Genomic DNA, 13,522 nt, shown 5'->3' on the forward strand with positions numbered 1-13,522 from the left:
CCTTTTCAAAACAAGCTGCCTTCACAGAGGACTCTTCAAAAGATGCCTCTAAACAGAAATGGAAAGCAGAGGCCTTTTCTTTAAACATAATAGCAAAAATCCTTGACAGATAAAAGATATAGCAAATGTTCACACATGTAGATGACATTTTCATTGTGATGAAGGAAAAAAGACATTCAGAAAACATAAAGAGCCATTTCAGGCAGAGGCTATTAAAATGAAAATCAGAGTAAAATGAACAAAAGATTAGAAACCACAATCAAAATCCATCTAAACAGGAGATAATACATATAAGAAAACACAATAGTGGGTTTGTATATTTCATCTGTTTTTCCATCAAATGTGCTAGACCTATCTTTACAGATAAACTTTGACCCTTCCAGATAATTACTGTGGAAAATTACCTTCTCACACCTATACTTAAACCTTTTTGAAACACGTTGACAGGAAACCAACTGTACAATATGGAGTACTACCACTGTAGACACTGTCTTTCACCCAAAAAATTCAATATAAACACAAATTTTATTTTTATTAAGTTAGTACATTTCCTAAAATATTAATAAGTGAAATTAGTGCATTTAACATCCATTATTGCTGTGTAACAACCAACCCAAAGTCACAGTGACATGCAACAGGAGTCATGTCTCATTCACACATCTGCGTGACTGGTCGGTGGCTCAGCTCCCGGCAGCAAGTCTGCAGGTTGACTGGGTCAGTTCTGCAATATATGAACTTACACTGGCACCCAGAAGCAAGGAACAGCACTTTAGGCAATCTCCTCATGGCAGAAGACAGAGGTCTTGGAAAACAGGAACAAGTGGAGCTCACAGCAAATGCTAGGCTCATAACTGGCACACTGTTACCTGCCCGCATCCCTTTCCAAAGCAAGTCACATGGCCAACTTCAGTATCAGTGCCCTACTTTGTCAATGTGTTACCCCAGATTTGGCTTCCTCTGAGAAAGAGGAGAATTATTTTTCTAGCTCCTCGTGATATTCCGGAGTATTGTTCAAAACATGCTAAATCTCTCCTGCCAATGCACCAGGCTACCCAGCGGCCAGCAGGGAGCGCCCAGGGTTCCTGGCCAGGACTAGCCCCGCAACTGTGCCCTTTGGAGCCGGGGCGGGTCCCGCTGCGGAGCCAGCAAACCCAGGCGCCTGTGGCCCCGGGGCTTTGGTCTCTTGGCCCCAACCATGGAGCCCCCGGCGCCCCGAGAGGTGCACATGAGCCAGGCCATCCAGCCCGCGCATGCCAACCCCCGCGGCGAGCTGAGCGCCGGGCAGTTGCTCAAGTGGATCGACGCCACCGCCTGCCTGGCGGGTAGGGGAGCGGTGGGCGGCGGTGGGGGTCTGGAAGACGTTTGCGAGATGAGGGAGGGTGGGCGCGAGGGTCCGAAATGTGAGGAGCTTAGATGACGGCGATGGGTCGGTGGCGGTGTAGCTTCCCCGGGAATCGGGAACTGAGACTCAGGGACGCCGGGGTGCCAGGGTGCGGGATGGAGGGGTCTGAGGGGCAGGGGTCGAGCAATGGCAGAATCCAGCATGACGGGATTCTGTGTGGAAGCTACATCTGGTGCCTCTGCTGGTCCAGGATCTGGAATGCCTGAGGAGAGAGAGGGAGGTGGGTATGTACAGAGGTGTGACCCCTCGCAGTCAGTGACAGTGAGGACTGAAATAGTAGGCTCCTCGGACCCTGGACACACTGAGACCAGTGCTGGCACAGGTCTGGGTCACAGAACTCCTTCAGCCCATTAATAAGGGAGGACACTAGAGAGTTGTTTTCAATCCATATTAACCAAATTCTACTTTTAAAAAATCGTCTCAATTAAAGTGAATTTAGTTAATTAATATTTTAACTAACTACATCTTTTATTGGAAAATAACCATATTTTCAACAATAATAAAACTGCACATAGAGGCTTGATATTGGTTTACATTCTTCAAATCACCTCAGTCCCTGCCCTCCTTCCTTCTTGGCTTCCTCCCTAACATTGGTTTACAACACTATTTGTGATTCAGGAGACCGGTTCACATGGCCTCAGAGGTGTGTCACCACATCATCCCCCCATCAAAGCAACAGTCCTTTACCCTAGAACATTGCACCCCCCCTTTGTTCCTGTGCCCATCTCCCTTCCCCCTCTTGTAGTCTCAGTTCTGTAGAATATTTCTAGGGTTGGCTTTGGCTTGTGTCAATTCTTTTGGTTCTTTCCTCTACATTCCTCATATGAGTGAAATCATCTGACATCTGTCTTCCTCCCTCTGACTTATTTCACTTAGCATGCCTCCCTCCATCCATGGCAAGAGTTAACTTTTTTTTAATTTGCTGAATAGTATATTCCATTGTGTGTGTGTGTATCACATCTTCTTAATGTACTCCTCTGCTGCTGGGCACTTATGATTGTTTGCATAACTTGGCTATTGTAAATAGTGCTACAATGAGCATAGGAGAAGATACAATGCTTGGATTTAGAGTTTTTGCATTCTTTGGAGTGGAATTGCTGGGTTATATGATAGACCTATTTTAATATTTTGAGAACCTCCAGACTGGTTTACACAGGGGCTGGACTAGTCTACCTTTCCACCAGTAAAGTATGGAGATTCCTTTTTACCCACAACATTGCCAGCATTTGTTGTTGCTGGTTTGTTTAGCATTTTGTTGTTTGTTTTTTGATATGGGCCAATCTCACAGGAGTAAGTGCGTATCTCTTTAATGTTTGGTTTCATTGATTATTCACTTCTCACATCTGCTTCTGCATCCGATTTGTTTCCTGTTGTACCCTTATTCTCTACTCAGGAACTTCGTACCTGCTTTTCTATTTAACTTCATATTCTTCTTTTGATCCTTTCCATGTATTTCATCTCAGTTTAAATATCATTGCCTGAGAGAAGCTTTTCCTGACCAACTGCTCACATTTGCACCCTTTCATCACTTTTATCACAATGCGCTTTCCAGCTTCCTTCATAACACTTAGTACAATTTGTAATATTGTGCGTCATAATCTGTTCAACCTCTTCATTTCCTGTCTGGCTTATTAACATGTAAACCAGAGTTACTTCTTCATGTCTTAATAAGCACTAGGTCAAAAACACCTGATTTATTTGGACAGCTAGTAGATCATGGGACCAGAACTTGGAACCTCATTCTTAAAAGGAATCCAGGCTTTGCCTAAGACCCTCAGTGAAGTTGCAAATGCATATTTTAATGTATATTTTAAGGTAAAACATATTAGGATAAAATATTAGAGCAGAAGGCACTTTAAAGATCATGTATCATAGGACTCAGAGGACAAAAGTAAAGCTTTGATGGTTATAAAACATTGCTCAATGGTGTTGAGTTCCTAATCCCCTGCATTCTAACCACCTGCAAAATTCAGTCACACAACTGATGCTAATCTGTTTCTTGGTTTTTTTATTTTTTGGTAGGTCTGTTTGGTTTTTGTCTTAACAGTGTTTATCAGGATTTAAGTTCAGTGATAATAACATAATAATGAAAGCATGAATATAAAATTAATTCATACATATCAGAAACAAGTAAGTAAATTACTTAAGTTGCTAATAATAATAATAATAATAATAACAATGCTGTGTATCACCAAGACAACTGATTACATCAGTGGAATCTTCAAATGATTTTTAAAATGACCTCACTTATTGCCTCCATTCTGTGATGGAGAAACCATTGCCTGTTTGCAATTGGCATAAGAATTTCTGTTTTATACCTTTGAAAACTCAGACCACAAAATGATTCAACTGATAACAGTTACTCTGGACCTTAGTATTTATATTATTAATAATACAATATTAAATGCATTTTGATGATAAAGTTGTTTTGGAAACATGGATAATGCTTGTGTTAAACTCGCTAGGGTAGGAAGAGGTACCACTTGAATGAGAGCATTATTTAGCCAAAGTGTAACTGAATCTGTAACAGAGAAATGCTCTACCTTAGTGCTTTACTCTATATATAATGGGAGCAATACAAAAACTGGTTTTTCTAGCATTCTTTTCTCAACACAAGTTCCTTATTGACTAGCACTTCTACAGCCACATTTCTGTGATAAAGAATGGTCACAGTCATGGCCTCCAGGCAGTGCCAGAGTGTTCTCAATTTTTAAAGAAAGATTAAATATGCTCACTATAATTTTGGCACGAGACCTCCTATTTGTCAGTAGTCCCATTATCCCTCCAGTTTCTTGTGCCTACAGGCTTAAAGCCATTTATGAGTCATTATCCATACTCCGTATCTATTTCTTACTTTTAAATAACCCATATTCACATTATCTTCTCTATTTCACTTATGAATCTTTTCCAGGCTTCATTCCCTTAGGAATGGCACCAGATCCATCCCAGTGTGCAAGTCTATAATCTAGGAGTCATTCATCCTTGCTACCTCTCTGTCTTGCTTTCCCTTCCACTCATTCAATCTATGAGCCAAGTTTTACCAATGCTACCTTAAGGAAACTTTCCAGTTAAGCCACTTTGCTACGTTTCTACTGCTACTACCTAGTCCAAGCTCCAACCATATTTCATGGACTTTAGAGAAGTTTTTAAACTGTTATTCTCCATCCATTCAACTTTCCTCTCCACATTGCACTTAAAATGCCTTTTGCAGGTGCTAATCTGCTTGTGTCACATGTTCTGCTCATCTTCCCCCACTGTCATCTTTACCAAAGGCTATCAGGACTCCACTTAACAGCATGCTCAGTATCTTGTATAAGAAAAAATCGCTCTCAGATAACAAGTATACACTCAGAAAAAAACAACATTTTTAAAAAAGCAACTAACAAGTGAACAAAAGCAGTTTTAGAACATTTGGAAGTTAAGACTTGGGAGAATGGTAATAGCTAATTTTGTCCTTTTTTAAAAAATGACTTTAAGCCTGAATAAAGGACTCCTATTTGTGCCCAGCTATATTTCTGACAAAAAACACACACATTTGTCAATTTGAAGAGCCATAAAATTTAGGGAAAACATAACTACTAGAATGTAATTCAAAAAAGAGAGAGCTAGAAAAGCTGAACTCAAATATCTATCTACAGTCTTTGCTTTAATCGCTAATGAATGAAGTGGTATATGCATAGAACAGAGCCTACACTGTCTACCTAAAGCCAAAAGAACCGAAAGGACTGCTCCCACTTATATGGAGACAGCTTTATCCTTTGAATTTAGTTAACTGCCTACTTAAGAAAAAAACAAATATTCTTAAAAGAACACATAAATAGTCCCTGGCTTCTATGATTTATCACTCACAATGGCTAGTATATAATTAAAAATTATTTGGTATACAAAGAAACAGATAAACATGACCCATTCTTAAATGACAATGGAGAGGAAAAAAAGACAATGGGTGGAGACCAATCCCTAGATGACCCAGATATTCCAATTAAGCTTCAAGGACTTAAAAGGAGCTAATTATAACTTTGCTCAAGAATATAATAAAAGAAAATATGATCATAAGTGATGAAAAAAATCTTAGCAGAGAAATTATTAAAAAAAGAAAATTATAGTACCTGAGCCAAAAATTCACTGCATAGAACTAGTAGAAGGAGGAAGATGGATAAAAGAGTTAGTAACCATAAAGATGGATCAGTAGAAATTACCCTATCTAAAGAACAGAGGGAAATTTTATGTTAAAAATGGACAAGGTAGCAGAGACTTCTGAAAACAAAATCAAAAGGTGTAAAATACATGTCACTGGAGTCCTACAGGAGATGAGATATAGCGTGGAGCAAAACCAAATATTTTAAGTAGTGGCTGCAGTTTTCCTAGACATGGTGAAACACACTCACTACAGTTGTAACATAGTACAATAATAAGCAAGTTATACAAAGAAAATCACATTAAGGCACCTCATAAGCAAACTATAATGAAGGGGGAAAAAATCTTGAAAGCGAGGCACTACATTATATATAGGAACACCACCAGAAACAAACAATGGAGGCCTGAGACGGTGGACACATGGAGTGAGGCGCCCGGTCCTGGCGAGTGATCTGCCCTTGGTCTTCCCTTCGGCCTTATGTCACCTAGCCTTCTTTTTGATGGGCCTTTGCAATCACTGCTACTTCTGCCCAGCAAGCTCTTCCCTTTTTCTCTTTTGTTCCCTCAACATCTATTTTACTCCTACTTGTCCTTCAGATTTTATTACAAGCATCCTCTACACATCCTACCTAAGTCTGGTTCTTTGGTTTCACACTCTCCCAAAATCCATGTTTTCTTCAGAACACTTAACTCATTTTGCTGTTATGTGTTGATTCATTTAGTCCCTGGACACCATGAATACTGGGATCAGGGTTATTTTATTGTTCCACACTTTACATAGAGGCTGTCAGTCCAGGTATTCAATCAACATTAGTTAAATGAGTAAATAAATAGAGATACCATCAGTTTTATCAGTCATCATCTCATATCTGGGACATAGCCACTTAGCTAGTCTACTATTCCTCAGCTTCTCTAACTTCCCTTGGAAATAGTTTAAGGTTGTTATTTTTTTTTTCTTCTTTGACTTACTGTATGAAAGATAATCAAAAGAATCCAGAATAATGGACACACTTGTAAAAGAAAAACTATATTATATCAGCAAATATATAATCACAGATAAAAACTGTGACCCAATGTTGGTTCCCACATTTTTTTTTTTCCTTTTAATGGCCTTTGAAATCTATGATATAAACCATTCTACTGTGCCTCTGAAGACTATTTAGCCAAGTATTCTCTAGGGAGCATTCTTGTTTAGTCTTTTCTAAAAGTTTCCATTGCTTCTATACTAAAAAAAAAAAAAAAAGGAAAAAATTTAAAATAATGTATTTCATCTCACTAAGCCTAAATTTCTTATTCATAAAATTGAAATAACAATATTCATATTCATGTATTTGACATCCTTAAATACTTAGCTCAGCACCTGGCCAATAATAAATGCTTAATAAATAGTAACTATTATGATGATTCTTCTTGAGGCCGTATACAATCTAGTGTAGTACAATATATGCCACCTACTAGATACCCAATATACATAGTAATTTTGCTCATTTATTGGACATTACACTTTACTTATCATTTGAATCATTCAAAATTGGTAACTCCTGTTCATGTACATGGTAACATTTTATTAGTAAGATTACTTTATTAAACCTTTCATCCCATTCTCTCATGTTAGGTAACTAGATGACTCCCTATTAGGTGCCCTTTAGTCAATGTTTTACAGGGCGTATTTGTGAGAGTCCAGTAGTTCTCTGGGTATTCCAAAAGGGCACTGACTATGACTGGATCTCTTATCTGTCACTGCTCATTTGTTAAAAGATAGATCTGATTCAGCTCCGGATCTGTTAATCAGTGGCAACTTTGAAGGCAGCTATGCTCACCACTACATCACCAATGCCACGTGGCAACTTAACAAATACTTGATACACTGAATTAAACTGGGCCCACTTGAGTATTTCTTTTACACTCACTTCTGCTTACTGAACTCTATAACTGAGAGCCCCTCCCCGCCACTCCATCACTCACAGAGCTCTCTGATAGTTGCTTTTCTGGTAGCTCAGTTTATATTATGGCACATTTGGAAAGATAATTCAAACTTGTAAAGCCAGAAAGTCCAAGTTTCTACAGAATTTGATTATAGGAGCATTTTTTTTTATATACATAATAACTAGGGTAAAGGCCAGAGGCGCAGGGGCGTTGAGAGGATTCACCAGAGACAGAGCAGGGAGCAGAACAGGCAGATTGGCCAAGTACACTACTGAACGGAACAGTGGGTGGGTTAGGAGAGGTCCACCACAACATATGGGTCACCTTCCTGGCCAGGGATGAAACTCATGCTAAAGTGGCTGCAGCTAGTTTCATAATGCTATGCTTAGCTTAACCCATTGCACCACCAGGCAGGGCCCAGGAATATTTTAAATATTTGCCCTGGCATATTTTCTCATGCCTTTTTACCTGGGACTCTTGATTAATTATAATATTAAACATTAAAATAATGCACTACACAACAAGGATACAAATGCTCTACACACAAAGAATACAAATTCACTGTCACTTTCTTTTTCAAATGTAGCACAAGGAATGAAGTCTCCAAAATTAAAATGGAGTAAATAGTCCTTAAAAGTCAAAGCAATCTGTTTGGGTTTTAACTGACTATTCCTCAAAAATCAAATGCTGGCAGAACACTATCAAAATTTCCCAAAGAAAGTAAATTTTTAAATTTTTCTGTAAAACAAAGCCAACAATAAAAAAAATGTCTCAACAAATTAAAGGTAGACATGATTCACAGAAGTAACTTGAATGCCTCCCTAATCTCCCTTTACCCTACTCAATAAACCCTTTCTCCTTTATAATCAATGTAGGTGAATTTGGTAATAATCAGTAAAAAAAACATTGGTTAAATACTTACAATATGCCCATCTCTGTTTCTCTGCTGCTGAGAGAAGCTCCTCTTTGACTGGGGGTATGACTTCAGGGTCTTCCAAATGTTCAGTGCTTAGTCTGGTTTAGTGTTTTAAATATACTCAGTTACTGGTTATGGATAAAGGATAAAGTGTCGATGCATTGTTTTTTAACACAAAATATTTAAAGTTGGCACTAATTTACTCAATAATTATTTAAATTACTAGGTATACTGGTATTGGTGTTAGAATTTAAGTCAAAGATGGTATACATTAAAGCAAGAGTAACTTACATGCAGTAGAAATAGAACTGACAGACCATAGTTACTGTTCTGGTACAGACCATCCAAAGAGTGGGCATAGAGGTCACATAGTAACAAAAGGATGAGTCTTACTCTTTTTCCTTTATGCTGAAATATTGAAACATAACCACTCATGCAGCACATTTACTTTTTTTTTTTTCTTTTTGAAGCTGAAAAACACGCTGGGGTTTCCTGTGTAACAGCCTCAGTGGATGACATACAATTTGAAGAGACTGCTAAGTAAGTGGCATCGCTGTGTCAAGCCTTTCTCCTGGTTTCATTATTTTCTTCGTGAATTTGTGGCACATTTATGGTACCAAGTTAATTTATTTACTGATCAACGTTAATAAAATAAATAGCATTTGGCCCAATGTAAATCTGGACTTACTTTTTAGATGCTGTGATTTACACTCTTAAGTGTAAGTTCACAGTCTATTTTGATGAGAAACAGCTCTCCTCGTTGGATGTTTTCTGGTATAAGGAAGAGCAGGATTTTCACAAGCTGCTTCTTAATGGCTCTTTCCTTTACTAACGAGTAATTAATGATAATAGCTATCTCTGTGATGGTGAATTTCATCATTAGATTGTTGGGTAAACAGTAATTCATCTGAGTAGAAATGACAAATTATGAAAAACGTTATGTGTGAATGCCTATGTGCTTTAATGCCTTATAGAAAATTTAAGGATATATAAATACTTCAAACATATGCAAAATAGAGAGAATGATAGAGTTTGTCCCCAGGGACCTACACCTAGGTATAATAATAATCAAGTCATGAATACTCTTCTTTCATCAGTATGCCTCCATAAGCCCCCAAACAGTCAAATTATTTTAAAGCAAATCCCAGGTATCATCTATTTCATTATATATTTCTTCTTACTTTTTTTAAGATTGATTTATTTATATTTACAGAACTGGGAAACAGGTCACAGGTACGATGGTTGAGAGGATTCACCAGAGACAGAGTGGGGAGCAGAACAGGCAGATGTACTGAAATACACTGCTAAGGGTAACAGTGGGTGGGTCAAGAGAGATCTGCCATGCCATGTGGGTCAGCTCCCTGGCCGGGGATTGAACTTGTGCTGTAGTGCCTTTGGAGAGCTTCATAATGCAGTGCTTTAACCTGTTGAGCCATCAGGGAGAGCCCTCAGTATATATTTCCAAGGTAAGGGTTCTTTTAAAAAAAAAAAAAAGTCTAATCAAAATAACATTAACAGAAATGATCATTCCCAATGGTTTCAAGCGTAAAAAAAAAAAAAAAAGATTTATGAGCCAGCATCCATTATGGTTGATAGATCTTTTACTATGTCAATTTTTCTTCTTTTCCTTTGCAATTTATTTTAAAGAAACCTTATAATTTACCACATTTTGTATTTGCTCATAGCATCCATGTTTAACATGTTCTCCTGTATCTATATTTCTTGTAATCTGATAATTACATCCAATAATCAATCTGATGGAGAGGGGACCCAGTAGAGCATAGTAGAGGATTTGGGGGGCTTTAGTCATTGTTATGATGTGTAAACATACATTTGTAGAGGTTTGAATAAAAAAAATAAATTGATATGAAGATTTGAAATTTTTAGTAAAAATAGTGCCTGTTAAGAGCACACAGTATCTAGTGATCATTTCCTGGAACCATTATTTCACTAGATACTGGTAAAATGATAACATGCTAATTGTGTCATTTCTTCATTTATTCCTTGTTAAACACTTGTTGTAGAGATATTTTCTCTTATAAGTGACCTAGATACCATATAAGTTTGTCCAGGGAAGAGAGATTTAATTCTTCCCCTTTATTTAGTGCCATTAGGAGTCCATGAGCTTTAACATAGTTGCTAGTTTCAATTCTGATGTGATTATCTTTATGGATGCTCAAACTCCATCTTTTTTTTTTTTTAAAGATTTATTTATTCATATAGAACTAGGGTACAGGCCAGAAATGCGGAGGATGAGAGGATTCACCAGAGACAGAGCAGGGAGCAGAACAGGCAGATCAACGAAGTACACTGCTGAGGGGAGCAGCGGGTGGGTCAGGAGAGGTCTGCCACGCCTTGTGGATCTCCTCCGGGGCAGGCGGGAATCGAACTCATGCGGAAGTGGCTTAAGCTTCTCAGTGCTGTGCTTTAACCCACTGCACCACAAGGGAGGGCCAAAACTCCATCTTTTAGCAGTGGGAATTTCTGCAGTTTGGTTTCCAAGTCTGTTGTCATATCATAAAGCAACTTTAGACAGCGTTAGTAATTCCTTTGCTTTCTGATGTGACAAGGTGGGCTCATCACTTATATTTTCTCATACAAACTTAAAACTAGAGATTTCTTCAAAAGAAATGATAAGTAGAGATCACAATCTGAGCATGAGAGATACTCACTGATAAAGGTCTGGTCATAATGACTAAGTCTTCTCAGTGGACAAAAATAGGAATTATATGTTTTTTTAAAGTATATTTTTCAATAATTAACTTTTCTTATTTTCAAAAAAACTACATGGCATTGCAGTTTTGGTGTCCCAAGTGAAGACTGGTCTTTATGAAGTCACAAACTTATCTTACTCATCTAATGGTAGACTAGCTGTAATTCAGTAAACATTAGTTAAATGTATGCATTAGGACAAAATTAAATTATTCATATTTTAGGAAGCCTGAAATGTAAAGAATTAGGGGGAAATAACTTGATATAATAGACCTGAGAGAAAGATGAGTTGAACATGTTAATAGACCAGTAAGGATATAGGGCAGAAGTTGCAGGCATAAATGAGGAGATGTAATGGGGGACTGGAATCAGGGGCACAGGTGAAGAAAGAGATCTTCAAAATATGTATCCTTATTTCACTAAAAAGGCAGAGTAAGGGGAAGAGCAGTTAGAACACAGTTCCACTTTGAAAGCCTGGAAGAAAAAGTGAGGTGACTCTTTTGAGTAGACCCTTTCCATCTACCATGGTGACGGGTCAAGGTGACGGAGGGAGCATGAACACATGGATCCATGGCCAGTTCTAGTACCAATGAGGAATAAGTAGATCATCTGGCAGCTTTGAGGGCCCATGTGAACCTAGTGAAGTAGATCAATTTATTTGCTTTTTTGTTTGCATGTTTAGTCATTTATTTAATAGCATGTAAAATCAATCTCAGGGCTCTCCCCGGTGGCCCAATGGGTTACAGCATCACATTATGAAGCTCTCCCAAGCCTCGACAGCACGAGTTTGATCCCCCACCAGGGAGCTGACCCACATGGTGCAGCACACCTCTCCTGACCTGCCCGCTGCTCCCCTCAGCAGACGATCTGCCTGTTCTGCTCCCCACTCTGGTGAATCCTCTCCTACCACACCTTTGGCCTGTACCCCAGTTCTATAAGCATAAATAACTAAATCTCTAAAAAAAAAAAAATCAGTCTCAGTTGTATTGGTTTGCTGGCATGCTTGTTTTAACTTCCCTGCTTGTTTTAACTTCCCTGAAGGAAACAGCTGCATATAGTCAAAGCTATCTGTTGCAGATTTGTAAATCATTTTGCATACCATCTTTACAAAGGCCTTTTTCTGCTTAAATAGAGGTAGCAGCTAACATATGTGTGGTTTACAATGATAAACATCTGTTTTTAGTAGTATCTTTCTGTTATCATTAACCTAAGTTTTTCAGGCATGAACATTATCAGCATGTTTATGGTGGATCTGCTCTGTGGGACATATATTTAAGTAAAGTTTTAAGTCTGAAATGAGATGTGCTAGGATTATTGAGTTTCTCATCCCCCCCCCCCTTTTTCTTTTTATAGAGTTGGACAAGTTATAACCATCAAAGCAAAAGTTAGCAGAGCTTTCAGCACAAGCATGGAGGTAAGAGGCTCCCTTTGAAATTTATACTTGCTTGTGTTCCTACAGAGGGAAGCAGAGGAGCCACAATCTGGAGTTAATGAGGTTTTGAATCTCAGAAAGCCTTTCAATTTGTAGTCAGGCTCACAGGTAAATAATAAGAAGCCTGTGTTTCACAGTTGACTAAAATTAAATATGACACAGTACACTTTTTATATAGAAAGACAGAAAGTAAGTAAACATAAAAGAGTTCTTTGCAAGGTATAGGTTTCCTTTCTTAATTGTCTGTCTCAGCTAATATCCAAGTTCTACTCATTTCCCCTGCACTCACCACCAGTGGAAACTGGTCCCATAATTAACTAGTTTTTAAAAGGCAGCCATCAGTGAGATTCCATATAGTGGGCTTGTTTTCTTTCTCATAGTCATGATTACAACATCCTCAGAGGTTTTTGTGGTCTATGCAGATAAAATTAGGAGAAAGATGTTACTAGATCCCAGATTGCAAATTCTAGGTTGGTCAGTAGCAGCCACTTTGATCTTTGGACACAAAACCTCTTTTGTAAAGACTTGTGTTGATTTTCTAGGGCTGCCATAACTACAGCAGCCTACGACTTAAATCACAGAAATTTCCCATATATATATTACACATACAATACATGATAGAATATATACAATATAACATATATATTAATCTGGGCAGTGAGTGGGATTACTGATAGTATCTACCCTGAATTGTGAGTCTCATTTTTATCACTCATCTTTTCCTACTTAACAAATTTTCCATGGTTATTATAAATTTTTCTATCATCAGGAAAAAAAACAGGTATTTTTCCAATCTTATAGAACATCCTTAAAAGGACAGTATTGCAGGCCCTCCCTGGTGGTGCAGCGGGTTAAAGCACTGCACTAAGAAGCTTAAGCCACTTCCGCATGAGTTCGATTCCTCACCTGCCCCGGAGGAGATCCACATGGCGTGGCAGACCTCTCCTGACCCGCCCGCTGCTCGCTCATAGCATCCATGTTTAACATGTTCTCCTGT

At 38.4% G+C, this 13,522-nt stretch overlaps 1 protein-coding gene across 1 annotated transcript in view; it reads left to right on the forward strand.

Annotated features, from left to right (window-relative positions):
* Positions 1-585: 585 nt before the first annotated feature.
* The window catches only part of ACOT12 (acyl-CoA thioesterase 12), a 37,019-nt gene continuing 24,082 nt past the window's right edge, over positions 586-13,522 (forward strand). The window contains exons 1-3 of the mRNA XM_004678165.2: positions 586-1,322; positions 8,852-8,921; positions 12,447-12,507. Coding sequence (XP_004678222.1) covers positions 1,196-1,322; positions 8,852-8,921; positions 12,447-12,507 — 258 coding nt within the window. The 5' untranslated portion in view covers positions 586-1,195. The remainder of the gene's footprint in view (positions 1,323-8,851; positions 8,922-12,446; positions 12,508-13,522) is intronic.

Source organism: Condylura cristata, unplaced genomic scaffold (genome assembly GCF_000260355.1).
Source record: "Condylura cristata isolate star-nosed mole 26May11 unplaced genomic scaffold, ConCri1.0 scaffold00007, whole genome shotgun sequence".
Lineage (NCBI taxonomy): Eukaryota > Metazoa > Chordata > Mammalia > Eulipotyphla > Talpidae > Condylura > Condylura cristata.